At 39.9% G+C, this 25,648-nt stretch overlaps 1 protein-coding gene across 6 annotated transcripts in view; it reads right to left on the reverse strand.

Moving 5' to 3' along the window:
• The window catches only part of SASH1 (SAM and SH3 domain containing 1), a 1,153,074-nt gene that overhangs the window by 115,214 nt on the left and 1,012,212 nt on the right, over positions 1 to 25,648 (reverse strand). For 4 of the 6 annotated variants that reach the window (XM_089668631.1, XM_089668630.1, XM_089668627.1 and 1 more), the window contains exons 6-8: positions 23,769 to 23,855; positions 15,498 to 15,610; positions 4,428 to 4,529 (exon numbers count right to left, since the gene is read on the reverse strand). In XM_089668631.1, the coding sequence (XP_089524757.1) occupies positions 4,428 to 4,529; positions 15,498 to 15,610; positions 23,769 to 23,855 (302 nt within the window). The remainder of the gene's footprint in view (positions 1 to 4,427; positions 4,530 to 15,497; positions 15,611 to 23,768; positions 23,856 to 25,648) is intronic. The other 2 variants (XM_089668633.1, XM_089668628.1) reach the window with 1 other exon arrangement.

Here is a 25,648-nt window from a genome sequence, read left to right on the forward strand (position 1 = left end):
CCCATACTGATACCAGTTTTCAATATACAACATTTACAATAGTCAGAAACTTTACTATTTTGTTTACAAATGTATTTAAAAAAGGGTAACTCAACAGGAACTTAAGATTTCTCTTCCTCAGCATTGGAGGGAGCCAAAACCTGAATAATTCTACAATAAAATGTCAGCACCAAGATTTCCCTTATATACCTATAGAATTAAGGTGGCCAACATATCTTTTAGTGTCCCTTGACACTCATGGGTTTTAGAGCAGATATGGATCCTTTTTTTTATATATTTTTTGTGCTAGTTTACAAAACTGGTGTATGTTGACATGTACCCCCCCAAAAAAATTTTAATGTTCATTTTTTTCACCCTTCAATATGCGTTATAGGGGCTTTCATAGGAATAGCAGTACAAGGTGGGGGTCGACAACATAGTGTACAACATAGTTACATAATTAGTCTGACTGAAAAAAGTCCATCCAGTTCAACCATGGAAAGAAAAAAAGTTATAATCCTATACCCATAGTTGATCCAAAGGAAGGCAAAAAAAAACAGCAAAGCATGATCCAATTTGCTCCTACAGGGGAAAAAATTATTTCCTGATCCCCAGAGAGGCAATCAGATATTCCCTGGATCAACATTACCTATAAATGTTAGTATCCAGTTATATTCTGTGTTTCCAAGAAAGAATCCAGGCCTTTTTTAAAGCAATACACTGAGCTGGACAGAACCAACTCTTGAGGGAGTCTAGTCTACATTTTCACAGCTCTTACTGTGAAGAAACCTTTCCGTATTTGGAGATTAAATCTCTTTTCCTCCAGACATAAAGCGTGCCCCTTTGTCCTCTGTGATGACCTCAGGGTGAATAACTCTACACCGAGTTTACTATATGAACCACTGATATGTTTATACATGTTGATCACATTCTCCCTTAATCTCCTCTTCTCAAGTGAGAATAAATGCAGTTCCTCTAATCTTTCCTCATAGCTGAGCTCCTCCATGCCTCTTATCAGTTTGTTTGCCCTTCTCTGCACTTTCTCCAGTTCCCCAATGTTCTCTTTGTGAATTGGTGCCCAAAATTGAACTGCATATTCCAGAACGTTCCAATGTCCCAGTCAAGAGTAAATAAGCCGGACACACTCACGTGTATTAAGTTTTGGATGGTGATAGGGAACCACATACACTATATTTTCAAATGTATTGGGACACCTGCCTGTGTAAACACTCACATGAACTTTAATAGCATTCCAGTCTTAGTCCGTAGGATTCAATATTGAGTTGGCCCACCCTTTGCAGCTCTAAGAGCTTCAACTCATCTGGGAAGGCTGTCCACAAGGTTTAGGAGTGTGTATATGGGAATGTATGACCATTTTTCCAGAAGCACATTTGTGAGGTCAGGCACTGATGTCAAACGAGAAGGCCTGGCTCGTAGTCACTCTAATTCATCTCAAAGATCTTCTACACACGAAGTTTGGAGGTCTTCAGCTGACTCTGCAGACAGTTGGCAACTTCTGCACACTGTGCGCTTTGGCATGCTCTAACCCTGCTCTGTCATTTTATGCGGTCTACCACTTCATGGCTAAGTTGCTGTTGTTTCCAGTTGTTTCCACTTTGTTATAAGACCACTAACAGTTGACTGTAGAATATTTAGTAGCAAGGAAATTTCACGGATGGATTTATTGCACAGAAGGCAACCTATCACAGTACCACACTAGAATTCAATGAGAGCGACCTATTCATTCACAAATGTTTGTAGAATCAGTCTGCATGCCTAGGTGCTTGATTTTATATACCTGTGGTCATGGATGTGATTGGAACACCTGAATCCAATGATTTGGAGGGTTGACCCAATACTTTTGCCAATATAGTGTATATTAATTTAACAAATGTAAAAAAAATTTAAAAACATTGATGCAGTAACAACCAGTGGATAAGCCAGATCAGATTGTGGAACAGATCTAACAAATTTCTGGTGGCGAGGATTTGTTATTGTTCTCACATCTCTAATCATGAATTTTAGAAAGATTTCTAGATTACATAAAATTTTTTCAGGAACAAAGTTGGCTGGATATCATTTCCATTTCTTGGAAATGATGCAAACGTTGAACAAGTAATAAGGGTCCAATAAGGTAGGCAATAATCATCAATGAAATGCACATTTACAATTAGCTATTGATCAAATTGACTATTTTATTCACATTCACAGACAGTAAGCTGTTCAAAACCATGGTAATGTGTTAAGCAGCACTCATGTTCCAAGTTAATGTCACATTAAGATAACATGCTTAAGTATAGTCATACAGAATCTTTATTTACTAGAAACAGACAATTAGGAACACGCTTTGCTTAGTCCCTGAAAATCTATCTAGACATGAATTAAAAAAAAAATCTTTATACACATAATTTTTTTAAACATTAACTTTTTTAAGCATACTGAATCTCTTTAACAAAGAAATTATAAGGGGAACGAAGTGTGCATCCTCCTTCCAAGTGAGAAGGAATATTCATTGGGTGCAGTTGTGCTACAATGATCCGGCTAATTGGACTAAATGCAATGTTTAGACCAGTTCTACCAATGCCTAAATTGCTGGAATTTTACAATTTTGCAAACAATGTGAACCAGATGAAATTCAGCAGTCAAAATTTATCAGTGTTCAAAGTTGTGCATTTCAAAGAAAAATAAACCCCAGAAGGGACCCAAGAAGCTGGTGTGTAAGCTTTTGTGACAACTTTGCCCTGCTCACCACTGCTCAAAACAATATTTCAAACACCACGCTGAAACACCTTTTTGTTTGTTTATTTTTCTAACAAAACATACTCCCCATTATTCAATGCTTTAATAAATCTTCAATCTTCTTTGTCCTATGCCAAATATATCACTTCAATTAAACCCCCTTTAGGGGGTGTAAACCATTATAGTGTCTACTCTAGGCATTCTGAAGCATTTAGCAACCGGAGTGTGGTTTTATGTGGTATTCTAAGAGATTTTCATTTTATAGTTTCCAATCTTTCATTAGATGATTATTTAATTAGTTCAACATTATTGCTCTTTCTTCTTGATTTTGCAGTTGTGTGGAGAAGAAAAGAGCCCCCCCCCCCCCCCCCACACACACACACAAAGCACCTGCACAAAGCTGAATGGCATACAGGGTGTCTGTACACATTTGAGTTTAGGAATATTTGCCCCTGTGCAGTAATCTGCTACTGTTGAGGAAACGTTTTTTTTTTTTTAATATATCTGTTAAGGCCACGTTCACACGAAGGGGCTGATCAGGGCCACCTGTCAGTTTTTTAGGCGGACCTGGTCAGTATCCTCCAATTCTTACCTATGAACTGGCGGGTGTAAATTGCCTTGTTTCCATTTACAACCAGCTACCTCACATTTGATCTGGCCCGCTAAAAAAAGAAAAAACAAAAAAGGGATGACAACTATCCCCCTCGGGATCAGAGAGCAGTCTGGTGTAAATGGATAATGAAGTCCCATTATACCTGACTACCCATGGAGCACAGAGATCTCTGTCCGTGTCTGCTCTGCATAAACTGCTCTGCCTGTCTTCAGCCTGCTTGGCTCTGATCAGCAGAGGATCAGCAGACAGATCCCCTGCTGATCAAATCGTAGTCCATACGATGTGAAAGGGGCTTTACCCAGCACTTTAAAGTACAGCTTTCAATAACTCTACAAGTCTGCATTAATATATTCTTAAAATGTCACAATAAACACAAATTGCTACCTTTTTATTATAAAAAGCAGTCCTTGATCCCAAGTACAGTAACTGTCCTTGGCTAAGAAGATGCCACCAGTCTGCTGCAAGCAAAAAAGAAGTATTCTTCAGCTTTCCCTCCCCTCAGTGATCGGACTAAAACATTATTGTAATTTTGTAGCAAGGCTCCAGCCAGAGCTGACCTGTGTAAGACATACCACACCCAAGCACTGCACAAGCACCAAGATTTACAAAGCGGTCAAATCTGAGCCAGCATCTCAGTTCTGAAGTGGATGCTGAACCTAAGTAATGCCTTAAAGATGGCTTCATTCCTTTGGAGGGAAAAGAAGATGAAGGTATTGTCAGGTGAAGCACTGTGACCTCTGTGGGAGGTTATAAATACCTGTGTTATTTATACATTAGTTAATATGCAAGCACCTAACATGAAAAGGTAGATCTGGTAGAAAAGGTAGGTTAGCTACACTTAAAAAAAAAAGAAAGAAACAGAAAAAAAGAAGGGGGATTTGTGGATCTGAACTCAGAATGGACAGACAGTGGATAAGACAAGCTTTTGGTGAAGCAGATTTTGCACTATTTTATCTTTGTATTAACAATTTTGAATGCAGTTTTAGCCTATGTTTTATCATGAATCACATTTTTTTCTTTACACAAAAGAAATTTTCACCATAAATAACATAACTTTCCAACAGTTTAAATATACACACACACAAAATAGACTCACATTGCAATTGGAAGACCCATCAAAAGCTGGATATGATCCATCAGCCCAATCTGCTGAGTCTTGGGACCCTGGTGTCTTATTCTGTGATTCATATTCCTTTAGCTGAAAAGAGGAAGAATATAACATAGTACTGCATAACAGCAATGGCACAACAGGCAAACTGTTGCTTGGAAGAATTTTTCTTCCTTTTCATAGCCAGACACAGTAAGGTTAAAGTGTACTGTTAAGAAGCAGGAGGCAGCCATGGAAAGAACATATGTGTACAAATAGTAGTTTAATAGAATTGGATAGTAAACTTACATGAGTTTGCCATGCATATACAAGCAAAATGCCTACAGTCATAGTTATAGTAAGAATATGCAGGAGATCACCTACTGAAAACTAATCTCACAGGTTTCCAAAAAACAAACTAGCCTATGAGGTGATAGCCGATTCCTATGATAAGATTAGATGATAAACAAGATGCTTATGAGCTCCCACAGATTTCAGCAGCAGACATATCTTGGGGTAAACAAGCTTTTAGGGGAAAAATATTTTATATATATATATATATATATATATATATATACACTAATATAAAACCTTGTGTGTCTGTGTGCTCAAAGACATATTCTGAAAGTGTGGCAGCCTATATCCCTTCCATTTAGCCCTGGTTCACACTGTGTGGGTTGGTTGCGGATGCAGGAATTGCATCTGTTCCTGCACCCACAACCAAATCGCACTGCGCTTACAAGACGTGTGGGGCTGCCATTCTTACTGAATGGCACTCCCACGCATCTCAACCCCCAGCCAGGGGCAGACTAACAACTCATGGGGCCCCTGGGCAATAGGGGATCATGGGGCCCCTTTGTCCTTGCCCAAACTCAAAAAAGCCTATGAAAAAGGTACCAGGGGCATCTCATGGGGCCCCCTACTGACCCCGGGCCCTCGGGCAGTGCCCAAGTTTCCAAATGGTCAGTCCGCACCTGCCCACAGAGCATTTGCAGGTGTGGGAATCACATTGAAATTGCATGTTCAAGAAGACAATGTAATTTCCCTGTGGCCACGTTTTTAAAAAGGTGCATGCACCTTTTTTTTGCGGAAAACAGGCACGGCAGGCCGTTCAAATGAATGGGCTGCCGTGCCCACGGAAGTGTGGACCAAGGCTTAGAAATCATTTTAAATATCCTACCATTCTGCCTAATGGTAGCTGAAGTCATGTTGCACTATATTTTAGGTATACAGGCTCTGCAGAATAAATATATGGCTTCACAAATCTCTTTTTAGCTTAAAGTGATTGTAAAGGCAAAAATTTTATTTTTAAAAAATGTCATACCTGCTCTATGCAATGGTTTTGCACAAAGTAGCCCCGATCTTCCTCTTCTCAGGTCCCCCACTGGCGCTCCTGACCTCTCGCCCCACCGAATGTGCCCATAGCAAGCCGCCTTCTATGGGGTAACGTGTGCATGCTCGCTCCTCAGCAAATTCTGTGTGTCCACTGACACACAGAGCCGGCTCAGCCCTGCCTTTCACACTGGCTGTGATTGTCAGTAGCAGGAGCCAATGGCTCCCTCTGCTGCCTCCCTGGCCAATGAGGAGAGAGAAAGCCAATAGAGCTGCTGCTCTTGTGCACAACGCTGGATTGAGATTAGGCTCATGTAAGTATAAGGAGGGGGCAGCTGTAAGCAGGTTTTTTTTTTTTACCTTAATGCATAAAGGTAAAAAACCTTCTGCCTTTAAAACCACCTTACAGAGCAGAGAAGAAAGAGGGCCATGAACATTACAATCTTACATTAAAATCAGTCAAGGACCTACTTACCTAATTAATCTATTCAATGTATCTTACATTTTATTGTAACTGCACTCCCTTTATTTTGTAAAGTGCTGCACAAATTGCTGGTGCTATATAAATCCTGTATAATAATAACATTCAGACAAATAGGCCTTCACACTACAGAGTTGCTGGTAAACTCAAAGATTATGCAACCATACTGTAATGTGTGGCCAGCTTCAGATGTAATAAACACACAAATATAATGTATGGGCCTGCCTGATTGTATAAAAAAAAATAGTAAAGTGAAGACTGTTCACAAATTGGGCAATCATATATCGTGCAACGGTAAATATTACCACAAGATACTTTTTACACTAAACCAGTCATTATAACAAAATGCAGAAACTGTCTAATGTACATAAAGATATATAAAAATATGCAGAATTTACAGACATTTTTACAAATTGTACAAACAAATGATGCAAACGTGAAACACATAAAACTGTTTTAAAATCAGACATCAATATTTTCATATTCAAACTGATAAAGCAATCATAATTGTATAGGAAAGCAGTAATTGCAGGTGACATTTGCGAGCAGAAGCTGCTGATCTTAGCAGTGTATGTATCAGAAGCAAACAATAATTGCGTAGTAAAAAAAAGAAATGGATGTATGAACTAAATTACGGTTTATAAATCAGAAATTATGATTAAAAAAATGAAGGGAATATTTTTAAAAAACTATTTTGCCAGTTTGAAAAAAGCAAGGAAAAATCAAGTACTTTAAATGCCAACTCGCAATGATTTTCCTTTCCACTAATTATTTGTTATTCAATTGCAGTGTGTCTTTGAACTTTCTAGAAAATTTGACTACTTCAGGAAAGTCAATCCTCCAGCCAGCCCCCTCCCTCCTTGCACATCACAGGCCTTCTGGAAATGTTTAAAGCAATTTTCAACTTGTAAAACAACCCATTCAGTTGACATTAGAAATGAAAGGCAAACCATGTGTTTAGGTATAAATAAAAACATTATAAACACCTTTTATGTCCTTTTAAGTGATCACATTGCTTCTGTTCTCAGCTGCATAAGAGCCGGGGGAGGAGAAACAGCAGAGCACTGACTGCCCCAGTGAAAGGTTGTGCGGGGGAGGGGGACGTGGTGTCAGGGGCGGCGGGGTGTCAGGACAAATCTGATCACTGGAGGAGAGCACACTAAATTCCTAACATAGCTAGAGAACAGAACATACTGTGCTCTCCTGCCTAGTGTAGTCAGTTTTTAATAGGAGAGCAGAGAGAATGGCAGAACACCAAGGATTTCACACAAAAGGAGGCAAATCAAAGAGAACAGGATACTTTTTCATACAAGTACATGGTACAGTAGGCACACAACAGGAATATGAAATGTTGGGGTTACATAATTCTTTAATTACTCTCTTTGTTGGCCCAGCTCCTCTGCTGAGCCCCTCACCTCCCTACATGACCTATTATGTAGCTGCAGGGAAAGGCATAAAAGGGAAATGTTATAGAGGTTCACTTGAATGACAGATCTGAGTCTGCTGGGGCTACTGACACCCCATTCAAAATGGAGGCACCCAACAGCAGTCTCAGGCCTTTTGAATATCTACAAAAGGGAGACTTTCAAAAGGTAAAAAACATGGATATTTGCAGCTAATTACCCACCATGTGTGTCTCGCCTTTCTACTTTGTTAAAGATCTGGCATGGGTACCCGATCTCATTTTTGAGTCATGGCAGTGAAAATGAATGTTTCACCAAAATTACTTTATTTATCCCGAGCACTCCCAATCTCGGTCTCTAAAGCATTCCTTGATCGTTTTCAACGAATGATCAATAATTTTATTTGGCTTATACTAGTCTCAACGGATGGGTGGCCTCGAACTACCCAATTTTTGGCTTTATTACCTGTCTGCCCGCCTCTCACAACTATCGCAATGGGAGACTATTAACTCCCAGATTTGAATCTCAAGCTATACGCCCGTTCTATTATGGACGAGAATTCCCCCTCGCTTATTGCTTACCTATGATTCAATTGTCGCCCACTCACTGATACTCTGGTCCCATTATAAATTTAAATTAAATCTTGTCTCCTCTATTTCACCGAGATCATAATTTTTTGGAGACCCAAATTTTGTCGCGGCATTTTCATCTCTGCAGGCGTTTCACTGGTGGTATGACCGATCCTTTATCAGGTTATCTTTCAAAGAGGTGGGTCATACATCACTTTTGAGACATTACAAACACTTTTCAATATCCCACTTCGCGAACACTATTGTTATCGGCAAATAAGACATTTTTTTAAATTCACATTTTGGATTGTCACCTTCGTCCCCGATCACGTTTTTCGAACGCATTAGCCGTAACTCTCCCAGGGGTAGGGGTCTTATCTCAGATTTGTATTGCCTTTTTTGGCAATTGTCTTTCCCTCACCCCCCTTGTATAGACAGAAATGGGAGGCTGATTGTGGTATCACCTTTTCTGAAGAGGAGTGGGACACCATGGTGGATAACATACGTGAGAGCTCTAGATCTCTTTCTGTCTGTGAGACGGCCCTTAAGGTCTTAACCCAGTGGTATTATACCCCCTCTAGACTACATATCATGTTTCCAGAAGCGTCTCACCTCTGCTTCCTGGGGTTGCGGCCTTGCTGGTACCCTTGTGGCCTGTCCCGGCCTTTCACTGGTGTGGCGTAAAATTTCTGTAGTGGCCTCTGCTGTAGCAGATACCCCGGTACAACTGTCTGTGCATATTTGCTTATTGGGAGCCCCTATCTCAGGAATACAGACTGAAGCTATGAGTCTGATTCACATCATCTTTGTCTCGGCACTATGGGACATTGCCCTCCATTGGAAATCACCCACAGTACCTTTGGCCTCAATTCTACGTAGAGTTGATATGGTGATGCTCATGGAACGTATTCATCATACATTATTGGATAGGATGCACTTATTCAACAGAAATTGGGATGTTTATAAAACACATAGACATTTATTGTCTGACTGATAGATATATATGATATACTGTCAGGTCCATAAATATTGGGACATCGACACAATTCTAACATTTTTGGCTCTATACACCAACACAATGGATTTGAAATGAAACAAACAAGATGTGCTTTAACTGAAGACTGTCAGACTGTCAGCTTTAATTTGAGGGTATTTACATCCAAATCAGGTGAACGGTGTAGGAATTACAACAGTTTGCATATGTGCCTCCCACTTGTTAAGGGACCAAAAGTAATGGGACAATTGGCTTCTCAGCTGTTCCATGGCCAGGTGTGTGTTATTCCCCCATTATCCCAATTACAATGAGCAGATAAAAGGTCCAGAGTTCATTTCAAGTGTGCTATTTGCATTTGGAATCTGTTGCTGTCAACTCTCAAGATGAGATCCAAAGAGCTGTCACTATCAGTAAAGCAAGCCATCATTAGGCTGAAAAAACAAAACAAACCCATCAGAGAGATAGCAAAAACATTAGGCGTGGCCAAAACAACTGTTTGGAACATTCTTAAAAAGAAGGAACGCACCGGTGAGCTCAGCAACACCAAAATACCCGGAAGACCACGGAAAACAACTGTGGTGGATGACCGAAGAATTCTTTCCCTGGTAAAGAAAACACCCTTCACAACAGTTGGCCAGATCAAGAACACTCTCCAGGAGGTAGGTGTATGTGTGTCAAAGTCAACAATCAAGAGAAGACTTCACCAGAGTGAATACAGAGGGTTCACCACAAGATGTAAACCATTGGTGAGCCTCAAAACAAGAAGGCCAGATTAGAGTTTGCCAAACGACATAAAAAAAGCCTTTACAGTTCTGGAACAACATCCTATGGACAGATGAGACCAAGATCAACTTGTACCAGAGTGATAGGAAGAGAAGAGTATGGAGAAGGAAAGGAACTGCTCATGATCCTAAGCATACCACCTCATCAGTGAAGCATGGTGGTGGTAGTGTCATGGTGTGGGCATGTATGGCTGCCAATGGATCTGGTTCTCTTGTATTTATTGATGATGTGACTGCTGACAAAAGCAGCAGGATGAATTCTGAAGTGTTTCGGGAATATTATCTGCTCATATTCAGCCAAATGCTTCAGAACTCATTGGACGCCGCTTCACAGTGCAGATGGACAATGACCCAAAGCATACTGCAAAAGCAACCAAAGAGTTTTTTAAGGGAAAGAAGTGGAATGTTATGCAATGGCCAAGTCAATCACCTGACCTGAATCCGATTGAGCATGCATTTCACTTGCTGAAGACAAAACTGAAGGGAAAATGCCCCAAGAACAAGAAGGAACTGAAGACAGTTGCAGTAGATGCCTTGCAGAGCATCACCAGGGATGAAACCCAGCGTCTGGTGATGTCCATGCATTCCAGACTTCAGGCTGTAATTGACTGCAAAGGATTTGCAACCAAGTATTAAAAAGTGAAAGTTTGATTTAAGATTATTATTCTGTCCCATTACTTTTGGTCCCTTAACAAGTGGGAGGCACATATGCAAACTGTTGTAATTCCTACACCGTTCACCTGATTTGGATGTAAATACCCTCAAATTAAAGCTGACAGGCTGCAGTTAAAGCACATCTTGTTCGTTTCATTTCAAATCCATTGTGGTGGTGTATAGAGCCAAAAATGTTAGAACTGTGTCGATGTCCCAATATTTATGGACCTGACTGTAATTAATAGCTCTCCTCTGTTGGTAGCCTTATTGCTCTGCTTACGTTCCTGCCTACCTTGTTCATGTGTCTACATTTTATTTCTTACACAACTGCATTTTATATAAAGAATTATTACATATGCGCCCTTTTTGTGTTGTATCCTATACTTTATGCAGTCATGTTGTTTTTGCAGTTTATTCCTTAATAAAAAAAAAAAAAAAGTTTGTGAATAAAAAAAACATGGATAAAATATTTTAAATGTGCATATAATCTACTGGGAAGATTTTTGTTGAAATGACTGGTTTAGCGACAGGGTCTTTTTTAGCGATATTCTGCAGCTGTTCTGCATACATATATACTACCCTGTAGAAGGAAGATGCTTAAACCTACCTATTCTCAGGGTACTCCGGTCCAGTCACGTCATCTCCGAAGCGTTCAGTTTCAGGGGAGAGGAGAGAACAGTGACAGGGGAAGTTATATCACCCATAGGTTTACTATGGGGCATCCATTGTTAGCTGTCCCTCCTCTCACCTGAAGCTGGCCACTGAGAGCCAATCACATGACTATACTAGAGCAACCTTAGAATAGGTAAGTGTAAGCATCTTCCTACAGGGTAGTTAGAACAGGAGTTAGGAGGGGGATAAAGCCATTTAAGTATCTAGCCTGGACTTCCATTTAAAAAAAAAAAACACTAAGAGAAATATAAGGGCTGCCATTGCTGAATAGTAGTACTAGATGCTTGACTGTCTCTGTTTTCATTAGCTATCAAATCACTGGCAGGAAACCAGTATGCATATTAGTAAGTTATAGTAAAATCAGAATGCCTGATTTGCATACATGGTCTAGGACTATGCATCAAAAAGGAATGCACTGGACAGCCAGGAAATTAGCATTTTTTCAATTGCAGCCTCTATATTCTTCGAAGTTTTCCCTAAAGTAATTTTTAGCAAAAAGAAATTACATGTATACGATCCTTATTACTCCAGCGTCCCAGCATTGGATGGGACACAGCCTCTTTATTTGTATCTTCAATAATAAATCATCCAATCACTAAAGAGTGAAAATCAGTGTGCGATTATTTATTATTTTGAATAGTAATAATACAAAATACGAGAACATGAATCTAACTTCGGATTTAAAGGATAAGTTCACCTTTGTAAAAAAAAAAACAGTGATCTGCAGGCTGTCTGTGTAGCGGTCTGCTCGTACCTTGTATGGCCAGGCAGTTACAGGAAGAATCAATTAACTACCAGAGTGCTAAACAGTACCCTGGTAGTTTATTGAGAACTACAAACCAAAAGATGCAAAGGCTGTCCGTACTTGTAGTTCTCCCATTCACAGAACTCTGTGAATGAATGACGTGGCTGGGTGGGCAAAGCCTCGTATGGTCGCGTTTCTATTTTTAAATTATGACGAGTTCGGGGAGAAGATCCCCAGCTCACTGTCACTAGAGGCGGCTGGGGTCAGGGAGTGGGTGGAACATGTAACATGTTCCCAAAGGTGAACTTATCCTTTTAAAACCACATACATTTGAAAATTAATTTCCACTAAATAATTATTTTGCCAATATCCTTTACACATAATTACATTTTCATGTTCTAGTTTATCATTAATGAGATTATTATTTATTCTCTAGCAAGCCAGTATGATTTTAATGAGATTTTTGCATTCTGGACCACATTATATAGTATATAATTCACAAATATATCTACATAGAAATCAAAATTATTTTTAAAAAATATACAAACATATACATTGCACATGTGAAATAGTTTTTTTATTGTACACAGGATTTTTTATGGACAGAGATGATCACTTTATGGTCAAGGCAGTATTGATTTAAATTTAGTTTTTTGATGAACGGTTGACAACCATGACTGTGGCAGTCCCTCTGTGTCAATAACATTACTTTTACTTTGCTATAGAAATCTTAACTTTTTGACTTAACCTCCCTAGCGGTCTGATTATGTCCATATTTCTGTGCTCAAAGCGGTACATTTTTTTGCATTGAAATATGTATTTTTTTTATTGTAGGCCTGTAATTTTTAGGAATAACTCACTGAAATCTGCCCAAACAAGAGTCTAGTAAACATCCTGGGTATGTTAAAATTTGAAACCCAAAATCATAAATTATAATTTAATAAAAATTCATAAAAAATAATAATATAATAATAAATTTAATTCAATAATATAATCAAACCAAAAACACTGAAATTTGAAATATAGCGCCAAGTTCACACATGACTGAGCAAAGACGCAAAATCATTTTCAGTGTCTGATGACGAATTTCCCCAGGAATCATTATCACTCAATTCTGCAAGTAGTTCTAATTTACTAATGCTGTTCTCTAGCTGGTCTAAAACCGCTTTTGACCTAAAGGGACGCTTTTTGGACGCCATGGACTTTTCTCAGTTTCCAGGCAGAAAGAACAGTCAAAATGCAGGCAGGGCACAGGACAAAGCACTAGGGACAAAATGTATGTGAAATGGTTTGATACAGTAATGTTTTACTATGTGATTTTAGTGTATTTAGTGAATGTCACTTTTTGTCATTTTCAAATTTCCCGCCGTTCCATCCCCGTACATCCAGAGATCGCAGGGGACGGAACCCAGAAGACAGATGCCGGCATCTGCCGGAGGACATTACAGGGGACACTGCAGGAGGGACATCGTGGGAGCGCAGGACAAGGTAAGAGAAGAACAGATCCCGGAGCAGCTCCGCATGGTAAGCCCGAGTGTAGCTCGGGAATACCTCCAGGGAGGTTAAAGAATAAAATCTAATAGGATCCCAAAGAGTCTTGCTAATTAACAATGCAATCTCTTTGAACAGAGGGCCAAAAGCTAGGTGAGGATAATGTTCCAGGGCAAACAGCAGAGGCTTTCCATAGCAGGACGAAAACATTGCAACAGTAGGCTTTCCTGGACAAGGAGTTAATTAGCAGGTAACTTATCTTCCCCAGGTCTTATGCAGCACTTTTAAATTGAATAGAGTTTAAAGACAGGTTCACTTTAAAACCCAATTCCAGTTTGGGCAATACAACTAAAAGTGGATCCTGGTAGCTCTGTAAAAAAATCATCTTCTCTTGACGTCTCCCATGGTCTCACCACTCCAGCAGTGAGCTAACTGCTCCTCTTCTGGGTTAAATGGCATCCAGTGTTATTCAACCCACTTCAATTATCCCAGGGTATCAAGGCTCAGACCCTGGCCAGTACTCATAAGAGTATACTGCAGAGAGTAGCGCCATGTCATTCCAGGGGGTTGCTCTCTGCAGCATTTAGGATCTACTCATTGCCAAAAGAAGAAGAAATCAAAGAGGACCTGTGATATCATCAGACTGGACTCTGGGCTTTAGAGAAGGAATGGTGCACAATTTTTTATTTTTTAATAATGCCCTATGGGACAGCTATAATATCTGGATGATTTAGAAGACAATTTTCAAAGAACACAAACCGCAACTTAAAATATCCTGCGAATTATCCCACCTAAAGGATACTAGAGGAAGTATAAGATATACAGCCATAAGGCGGTTGTTGCATTTGTTCTCAGTGCTGAAATATATTTGCTGAACACATGGTGCCTGAAAGAAACAGACATCTGTAAAGAAAAAAAACTATTTAGGACTATGTGCTTTTCCAAGTCTTTTTTCAAATGTTCATATTTCCAGGCTCCACGTGTGCAGAAAATCCTTCTCTTTACAGAAAGCAGTTGTCTCTATTCTTTCTCTTGTCTCTCTCCAGAATCGTGACATGTGAGCGAGTGTGCAGTATACTGCTTGAGGTACATAGTATTACCCAAGGAAGATATTAAGATCAATTAATCCTCATTACCAAATTATCATTCTGTGTATGCATGTATAGCAAGTCTTGCTGCAATCTATAGACAGTGATACATGACTGGGTAATAAAGAGCAAAGAGGATGGTTGTGATTTGCCTATGACTAAAGTCTAAAGTACATGGCTCACTTGTGGAACAGCTGGATCTTTCAGTTATGGCCATATTCATGTACAATCAAATAAGCCAGATCTATCCATCTTGGTCACACTCAAGTTTGGCAATTAACGTCACATATACATAAACCTGAGCGTGTGCATCATCTAGGGGTATATTTATAAAGCAGTATATGTGAATTTAACACAAAACATTCACCGGTAGTGAATCAATCAGTGCCATTTAAAATACATGCACTGGGAAGATTCATCTGCAGTGAAAGTTAGATTGACAAAATTATTAATATATCCCTTAATGTATGGACAACTTTAACACAGAAAACATGGCTGCAAAAAAAAAAGGTTTGCAAGCGGCTACAGAGTCAAACATGTTTTTCTTTAAAGATTTTGGATACATGTAAATTTCTTTTTGACACTATTTCAGAGGCTGGTAAAGATAATAAATGTCAAAACTATAGGTGGACAGAACCCTGACAGGTAAACATCTGGTGAAATAAACATACATACCTACAGAATAAAAACATCAAATAGGTGAAATATAACCCTGCAGAAGTTGTATATTTGCCCATTACTATGTACTAAGCAGAAAAGCCAGGTAACATATTTGCAAAGTTAACACAAACCGGTTACACTTTTTTTTTGTGGTATTAGCAAAAATTGGAATCAATGCGAATATCTGGTTAACTGAATAGAATCCTACCCTTGCAAGTGCTTCTTCAATGGTGATCATCTTTTCCTTTACCATCATCATCAGCTGAATTCGCTCTTCATCACTCATTGTGATCTCACTAGCCACATAACCAACATCCTCCCCTGTAAAAAAAAAAAAAAGGAGTAAAGGAGAAAAACACATACAATATGGATTACATTTGTTGCAAAAAAAAAGGCAACATTGTAGTTTGCACAGGAATATGTGTAATGCTCTATAAAAAAAAAAAATATTTACAAAAAAGTAGTTACTGCTCATAGTGACCATCAAATCCAGTAATATAGTAGTACTCATTAATAGGATAATAGTAATGCACTCCTGACACAACCAGTAAACTAAGCTTTACAATATATCAAGTAGCTGTAAATGAATTCCTATCATGTAAAAACAGCCTAACAAAGAATATAGCTACTGGTACTGGCAGTATCCCATTCAAGTTGGCATCTCTCTAATATGTAAGTTGAAGGTCTATCTGGTGGGTATCTGCAGTAGTTTTCCAGATTGAAAACTGCCGCATTCCCTGTGTTGATTGGGTTCGGAACTTGTGACAGTTTCTGTTTCACTCTGAAATAGAAACTAGTGAGGGTGATGCAGATAGACCTTAAACTTGCATATTAGAGAGAGGCCAACTTGACTGGGATACTGCTGCGTCCTCCCAGTACCAGTAGCTATTTTCTAACATGTTGTTTGGGATGTGAGCTTTCAGCAGACAGCTCACATCCCTTTATCTGCCTGTGCAGGGATTACACTACATGAGCCAAGCATGCAGGGTTAACCACCCTTCTCCTCCCTCCAGCTGTAAGCTGGGTGGGTGGGGGTGGAGACAGGCAGACAAATCACAGCATGCAGCTCCAGCTCTCTTGTTCTCTGTGCTGTGTCTGTGATAGACATGGCAGAACAGAGAACTGATTACTTCTAAGTAACAAAGGGGCTTGTGGCCCTTTTGTTAATTAGAAGGAGCAACTACTCCATTTTTTGTTTAGGAGAGTGGTACAAGCATTATGTTAGTTTCCCCCATTGACTTTACTGTAGTGCCATTACACAACATACCACCATAACCAATCCAATTCCTTGTTTCATTTTACAAAAAGAATAACAGATGCAATTATCAGTGCGCCTTCATGCTGCTAATCAACAAATCTGTACTTCTACCTCGATAGCCTTTATAGTTAACAATGTTGCCTTTAACCACTTGCCACTTATACCCCCTTCCTGCCCAGGCCAATTTCCAGCTTTCAGTGCTGTCACACTTTGAATGACAATTGCGCGGTCATGCAACACTGTACCCATATGAAATTTTTATCATTTTTGTGTGACAGATAGAGCTTTATTTTGGTGGTATTTAATCACCTCTGGGTTTTTTATTTTTTCTTAAACAAATTAAAAATCACTGAAAATTGTGAAAAAAAAACGTTTTTTCTTAGTTTTGTTATAAAATTTTGTAAATAAGTGATTTTTCTCCTTCACTGATGTGCGCTAATGAGACTGCACTGATGGGCACTGATAGGCTGCACTGATGGACACTGATAGGTAGCACTGATGGGCACTGATGAGTAGGCACTGGTAGGTGGCACTGATGGGCATTGACAGGCATCACTGATGGGCACTGAAAGGCAGCACTCATATATGGGACTGATAGGCGGCACCGACTGGCACTGTTAGGCGGCACTGACTGGCACTGTTAGGCGGCACTGATAGGCGGCACTGACGGGCACTGATAGGCGGCACTGATGCACACTGATAGGCGGCACTGACTGGCACTGATAGGTGACACTGACTGGCACTGATAGGTGGCACTGATTGGCAGCACTGATAGGTGGCATTGACTGGCACTGATAAGTGACATTGAAAGGCAGCTCAGATGGGCAGTGATATATGGCATTGATTTGCACTGGTATGCACTGATATGTGGCATTGATGTGGCACTGATGGGCACTGGCACGTGGCACTGATGAGCACTGACTGCTGGCACTGATGGACACTGACAGGTGGCACTTCTGGGGCCACACTAATCATCAGGGCACACTGATCATCAGTGCCCTGATGATCAGTGCACATGCCCCTCCGCGAAAAGCCGATTACCGGCTCTCCTCTCCTCTCGAGCTGTCAGCATGACAGCTCGAGAGGAGAGAAATGCCGATAACCGGCATTTCCGTGTTTACATTTGATCAGGATTTGAGTGATTGGACACAGCTGATCACATGACCGAGCCGACATCTTTGGCTCCTTCCGTGATCCGCTGTGTCCGAGGGCTCCCTGAGCCGCGCATACACGGCGAGAATGGAAGGACGTCATATGACATCCTATCAGAATGAGAGAACCACCTTGCGCCCGTCATTGTACTATATGGCGGGCAGAAGGTGGTTAAACTGACCATAGATGGATTTTTTTTTTAAGGGAATTTTGCAAAACCTTTGATGATCAGTGGCTGCAGCCGCTGATCACTGTATACTGATAGTGGAGTGTCCGACTGTCAGAATACAATGTCCTCGCTTGTGTGAATGGAATAATCTGTTAAATGTTTTCTTTCAGCTCGCAAAATCATCCATGGCAAGCACAGCAGTAGATGACATTATATCATGTATTTTTAGCGATTTCAGCTGATGGCCCATCTGCTTGAAGAGACATTAAAACATTTGAGCAGAGCCAGTGAAATGGAAGCATAATACTGTATAGGATGGAATTCTACTACTGACTAAAGAAAAAGAGAAAAATAATGGCTGTATTAAAGAAAGTGGAAGTTTGGAAGGAACTTCTCTAGCAAGTCAATAAGACATTATTTCTTTGTGTAGATGCACAGGATTGTACTCAGAGGGCCTTCTGGGACACTGTGCAGAATAAAAAGCTGCATTGTTTCTGTCTCCCCCATCTGTTATGGCTTTCTGAACTACATCACCAAACTTGTCTAAATTTCAGCATAATCTCACATATCAGATATTAGAAAGAGAGCTTCTCTGTCATGTTTCAACTAGCCTAAAGCAAAGCATTTACGCCATGCATAGGCCTTTATGAGAGCCATGAATAATTTACTACCTAGACATGCATTTTTGTCTGTTTTCTGTAATATTTGAGCCCACAACACAACAAAAGGTATACAGAGTCAGTCTTATGGAAAGCCTATTTAGGGGAAACCTATGCAAACAGAAAGGGGGGGGGGAGCTGCCAATGTACACCTCTGTATGTGAATATGCTAATTGCATGGCTGTGATTCTGATCACATGATTTTATTATTATTTTAAAAGAAATGCAAACCAGTTCTTTCTCTGCCAATGGTTGAGAAAGTGTTGAAGCCAGAGACAACCAGGCAACTATCATTTTAGAAGTCAGTCAATAATGGCCGCCCCTAGACTTCTATGTTGTCAAGCTGAGAACTGTGAAAAGAGAAAACAGGAGGCACTGATAATTGCATCACAGCTGCACTGCATTGACATAAACAGGCACCTTTGGAAGCAATGTTATTTTTATTGTCATGCGATTCAGTGTGACCCAAGTTGAATCTAAAATCACATCAGTGTAAATCAGACCTTATAGACTAAGGGGAAAATGTATCTGAAGTAGAGCAAAGTGTAGAAAAACAAAAAAAACAAGACTATTTTGTTGATTTTAAAGCTACATGTACAGAGGAACTACTGTAGATGTTGACCCTACTGGCAGCAAGAAACAGCTAAATGCGGCTAGCGCTTAGGTGCATATACACACGTTTTTTCCCTGTTTTTTGGCCACTACATTCCTCTCCTGAAAGCAATTTTTCTGCGTTCATGAGAGGGGTGTTTAACCTTTGCCACCCGGCCAATGGCCGTTTGGTGGCTGGCAAAATCCCTCAGCGTTCCAGGTGGGGACAGCGGTGCGATGTTACCGGCCGTGTACCTCGGACACGGCCGATGACAGATATGAGTACTGGCCCCGTTGCCGGTACCATGTGACCTGCTGTGACCAGTCACAGCAGGTCACATGACAGTTGTATACAATGGATGGCTTCATTCATGCCATCCATTGTATACTAGTGTGTCTAGCTGTGATTGGTCACAGCGATCACATGCACAAGAATCGATGTAATTCAGGTAAATGCTTGCTTATAGCAAAGTAATTCTTTGCTATAAGCAAATTGTGTAAAAAATAAAATACTGATCACTTCCCCAAAGTAGTACAATGTTACTATGGTAACATTGTACTACTTTGGTCATAGTGAAATATGAAAAATAAATCTTAAAAAAAAGAAAAAAATTTAATAAAAAATAATAAAAAAATTAAAGAAAAAAAAAATTATATATATTTTTTTTCATACTGTCACCAGTCAGTGTCCCTGACCACCGCCATGCCAGTTATATGATGACACTGTACTGCACTGGTGACAGTATGTAAAAAAAATAAATAATGTTTTTAATTTTTTAATTTTCTGAAAAATTATGACAAAAAAATACAACTTCAAAAAACTCGCCATGCCTCTTATGAAGTACGTCAGACTGTCTACTCTGCAAAAAGTGGTCATTTGGAGGATATCTGTGTCACGATCGTGGCGTCAGACCCCAGACCTTCTCACCAAACTCGTGACTGAAGGGCTAACCGATCTACAACCGCGATGTGACGTGCGTAACAATGCCACACCCAGCTGCACCCTGCACAACGATTTTCCAGCTAATGGACACCAATCGATGTGCCAGCAGCCTGAATCGATTGTTACTGGGTCAGGTTAATTACGCAATTAACCCCTTCACACTGCCACCACCTGCTTTTTGATCAGAGAAAGAGGAAACTCGGCGTTCAGCTATAACACTATGATGGTTGATATAATCGACTGCATAACCTGGTCATAATACAGGCCTGTTATACAGAGGGTTAAAACAAACAGTAGCGTCTCTTTAAAGGCAGGGATTCGTAAATTGCAATTAAGAACTATAGAAACAGTTCAACACTTTCAGAAAGAGAGATTTATTAATAAAAGGGTCAAACAGTGCAATAAAAATATTTACAGAGAAGATGTAACTAAGATATATATATATATACATATATATATATATATATATATATATATATATATATATATATAAAACAGCACAGCAAAGAGATAACAGGGAGAAGTTAAAGGGTTAAGTTACTTGCCATTAAGCCTTGGATGTAAGCAGATCATGTTTCCCAGCAGGGGGTGGTTCTGAAGTAAAAGACCAATCCCCTGTTTAGGGCGGGATCGTCAGGCGGAACCCTAAACTGGAGCCCACATCTTTCATAATTCATATTCTGGTCCATAACTTTCCATCTGCACAAGCGACAGTCCACCCGTGGTTATATTATTATGCAGACAAGTCTGAGGATTATTTAGATATGAATTATGAAATTATATATTGCACGGTTCACGAGTTCTATGTTTCAGCTTCCCTGATGGTCCGAGATAAGCGAGTGACCCATCAAACTGGTCGCCTGCTCATTGGCCATCTGACGAGGTGTCCGGTTTTTATGTAAGTCTCTCATATTCCAAGATATGAAACATAGGGGAAAAATTGATTTGAGAAGTGTTCATCTAATTCTGTCACCTTAGCTGAGCTAGGTTTATTAGCTCAGAGTCGCTTTCAACTCCTGGGAAGGCTCAGCTATCCCTTCACGAGGCGTGAAATTACAAAGGTACTTTGGCCAGTGAGACTCCAGCTCTCTTGGGAAAGCTGGTCCTATCTCTTCCTAGGTGAGAAAGGATACAGCTTTCACATACAGCTCGGCACCTAGCTAGAGATGCCTGGCCGGCCAGTGACCCATGAACAGTACACACACACACAGTCCAGATGTCTCCTCTCAGTGAGAGGGAGGGGTGGGGGAAGGATAAGGGAGAAATATATGTGTCAGGACAGTTAATCCCTTTGCCAAGATGGAGGTTGAAACCAAAATGGTTGAACTGTGTCCATCTCTGGGTATACGCTGTTACAATCTGTACTGTTCTGACATTCTTAGACCTCAAGAAATTAGATTGGCAGTCAGTACTTCAGGATTGATCAATTTTCAGATCTATACCATAATTTCTGAACTCTATAACCTTCCTACAAACTAAATAATACATCCTAATTTGGGTTATTTTCACCAAAGACATGTAGTAGAATACATTTTGGCCTAAATTTATGAAGAACAATTATTTATTTGCAAACTTTTATAACAGAAACGAAGAAAAATGTGGTTTTATTTCAACATTTTCGGTCTTTTTTTGTTAATTTAGAAAAAAATAAAAATCCCAGTGGTGATTAAATACTACCAAAAGAAAGCTCTAGTTATGTGAAGAAAATTATAAAATTTTAGTTTGGGTACAATGTTGTATGACCGCGCAATTGTCATTCAAATTGTGAGAGTGCTGAAACCTGAAAAAAATGGCCTGGGCAGGAAGGGGGTAAAAGTGCCCAGTATTGAAATGGTTAACTGCCCATAAACTCTGCTGCTGCTATACTCTGATAAAAGCCTATGTGTGCATGGACACATGGGCTTTTATTGAGTGGAGTTCAGGGGCTTTGGCAAAAAAATGCCAAAAGCTCCTAAACTCACATTAAGGCCTCATGTACACTACTGCTCCTAAACATGAGTTTAAGATCTCTTGGTGTTTTTTTGCCAAAGCCCCTGAATTCAACTCAATAAAAACCTAAGAAGCAGCAGTGTACATGAGGCCTAATTTGTTACATTTCAACAAGATTGAAGATGTTGTAGCAGAGTGCCCCAGAGGGAGCCTGGGAAAGTCCTGTTCAGGGTTTATAGGTCTCCCATGTTCCTCTAATATACATTTAGGGATTTCTGATCTGTGGTCCAGTGCAGGGTTTGCTCCTCTTTCCACTGACAATTTAATACCAACTGGAACCTGTAGCCAGAGCTCTCAATCTGTGTTGAAAGGTTGGCAAAAGCTAACAATCTGTATATGTGGAGGCTGACAAGTGGTAGGCTTGCTCAGCCTGTCAGTTACGACCTGTATTTTTGTGTAGTTAGTCCCTGGATATGGCTAGGCTTTTGTTTTGGTATTTCTTTTTTTGCCTGTGAATAGTCTTGTAAATATCACCAATAAACACCACACTGTTTGTAAGCACCTCATTGGAATTGGTATTTGTACCCGACAGACTGCTTACCCCTGGGGAATTATGTACCAGCTACCAATCCCCAGGTCACAATGTTTACAGGAATTGACCTTCATAGCTGCTTTTAGAGATGTACCTTTAACATCTCCTGTGCGGACAGCAGCATTGCACTTCTTTTCAGATAATCCAGAGGGCCATATTGCCATATTCTTGCAGGCCCCCAACATTAGTGTCACAAACACCAGGTATCTAAGACCCATGTTCCCAGTCTCCTTAATGGTACCAAAGGCTTATGGTCGCAAATCACTTCTCCACTCCCCCAGGTGGGTGGGTAATGGCAGAGAGGTAAAGTTAGGTTTAGAGTGCAATGGGAATGTAGAAGCAGAGAACAAATGCAGTGTGAATGAATGTGCATTTTGTAGCTATTGCAGTGAGGTGGTCAGGGGTGTTGAAAGCTCTTGGAGAAGTGCAGAGGTGAAATGTAGGAACATAGGTGGAAGGAGAAAGTGTCGTAATGACATGGAAAGAAGAAGAATGTCAGCAATGATGAGAGAGAATGTTGTAGCAGAAAGAAAACATGGCTTAGCTAGCACTGGGCAGTCTAATGATAGTAGCAAATGTCTAGTCCATAAATGATCTGGAGTTAAGCAGGCTGAGATATGGCACATGGCAGCTTTGGTAATACAGCACTCTCTAACAATGTGAAATCAACACCTTTTGTACTGTGGCACAAATGAAAACATGGGTGTGAACATTCAAGTTTTAGTATTTTAAAATTTGACCACGCTAGCACTATAGTCATGTTACAGTTATGGCAGTAAACCTGGAAAATAAACTCCGTCCTTATAAAATACACATTCTGATGGCATTATGCCTTAACACCTAACTTTTTTTTTAAAGTTAAACACAATTGATCAACTCATGTATTTTCATTTCAACCCACAGTGTTGAGATTATACCCTGAAGTCATGTAATTGAATGGAGTTCAACTGTGTACAATTAAAGCTGAACTCTGGGCTACTTTTTCAATGTGCCCCTGGAGGTTTTTCCAATCTTTCAAGTTGAATTTCACCCAGAGTCACTTGTCCTGGAAGACTGAGGAAAGACTTATCAGACTTTACCTCCCGGAAGTAACAAAATGTAACAATTTGCTGAGATAAATAGCACTTTTTTAGAATGGTCTTGAGCACAAATATATACATCAAGAGTTTTGTGCGACTTCTGTTACCTTTTGAAGTCTGTCTCATTATGCCTTTTTGACTTTTTCGGAAATTTTGCCAGAAATATTTATTTTTCTTCTTCCAGTCAATTTTTCCTATTATTCAAGGAAAAAAGAAACAGACATTAACTTCAAACCACTTTGATGTGTACTAATTATCATAACGTTGCAAAAAACAATTATTTGTGTTAGCCAACTTGAAAAACGTATTGCTATAATTATTCGTAATTTTGTAATGTATCTGAAACCTGCACCATTTAATTTAAATTTTTCGGAGGCTCTTTTCTAAATGACCAGACAGGTGTACATAAAATTAACTTTAGACACACAGCAAAACATACAAATGAAATACATGTCTGGGAGCAGTTTTACTTACTTAAAATGAAAGTAAACTTACCACAAATAACTGGCCAGAAAATTGAAGTTTTTGGTAAACGGGACTTTATACTTTTTTTGCTAGCCTATTTTTTTTCTGTACTGCAACACTATCGTAATGCAGTGTAAAGTACAGTCATGACCTATTCTTGGCATGCATAAGATGCCGAGGATGAAATCAGGTGGTAGGATAATGTAACTCTAGCGTGCATGCGTAGAGGTTAGCTGCAGAGAAAAAAAAAAAAAGACAGACCTAGAATAAGGAGAATTTGGTAGCGGTGAGAAAATGTGGCAAAAAGCTGACACGTCTCATCCCTGGAGGAGAGCACACCCAGAGGTAAGTGAGCCATAATGTGCAAGTATGCTGTAAAACTGTAAGGATTTGTATTTTTGTCTAGGCAATTCTAAAATTTACACAGCTCTGCCAGCTTGTTGACCGCAAATTTCTCTCAAGCAGTTGAGGACCAAGTTTGGTTCTTCCCCTTGCTGGCCATTTACCCCCCTTGAAGCACCAGGTAACTTTGGCCTTGTTCCAGTGTAGAAGGCATAATTACATTGTTCTTTTTTTTTTTGGTTGTTAATAGGGGGAGCAACTCACAGAAAAAAAGCGGAGGTGGGGAATGGAGCACCTGGGCTCACATGAAATGGGTTGAATGACACCCAGTGTCATTAAAGTCCTACTAAACCCAGAACTCTGCATTTACTCCAATTGGTCTTGTCACGCCATTCCTCTTAGGAGGAGGTCTAGTAGTAGAATTACTGCCCTCGATCTGATGTTCACGGTGATATCCCACATACATAGTACAATCGCTATTTACATATCACGATGGGACCGACGCTGAGTTCGTCTTTGCGCATGAGCATGGAAGGATGGGGGGGGTGTTTTAAAATGTTTTTTCTTTAACATATTTATTTTGCTTTTGTTTATTTTTACACTATCCCTTTAATAACTATAGATATATAAATATCCCCTGATAGCAATAAGCAGTGACAGGTACTCTTTTCCGAGAAATCTGAGGTCTGGGGGGATAGTCCTGGGTTGTCCCCTTCCACTGCTTGCAAAAGAAACCCAGTGGCTACAATACATATATAAAAAATGATGTAGCGCTACTCACATCCCCTAAATAAATACATACACCTGAATGTGTACACCTAGTAGCTTGTTGCATTTAAGAATAGAAGTGCAGGAGGTTCACACCATTATTTCTGAGATTCAAACCCAGTGGCTAGGATTGCTTTTACAGGAAAGCCATCCACCAGCTGAAAAACGAAGAACAGATTGATGCCTGCAGCGGCAGGAATCCCCCCCCCCCCATCATGTAACCACTCAAAGTACAGAGATGTACCAGTACGCCACTGGTCCTTGTTGGGCATATATGTAATGTGTTTTTTTCACGTAGCCTGTGGGCTGAATGAAAAGAGAACCTAACAGATTCCTCCATTCACATCAAACAATGTGGATGAAGAAATCTCCACAAAAGTGAAAAAAATATATGCCGAAGCATAGGAGAGAT

Source organism: Staurois parvus, unplaced genomic scaffold, assembly GCF_062004578.1.
Source record: "Staurois parvus isolate SC_StPar_1 unplaced genomic scaffold, SC_StPar_1.0 ptg000059l, whole genome shotgun sequence".
NCBI classification, from domain to species: domain Eukaryota; kingdom Metazoa; phylum Chordata; class Amphibia; order Anura; family Ranidae; genus Staurois; species Staurois parvus.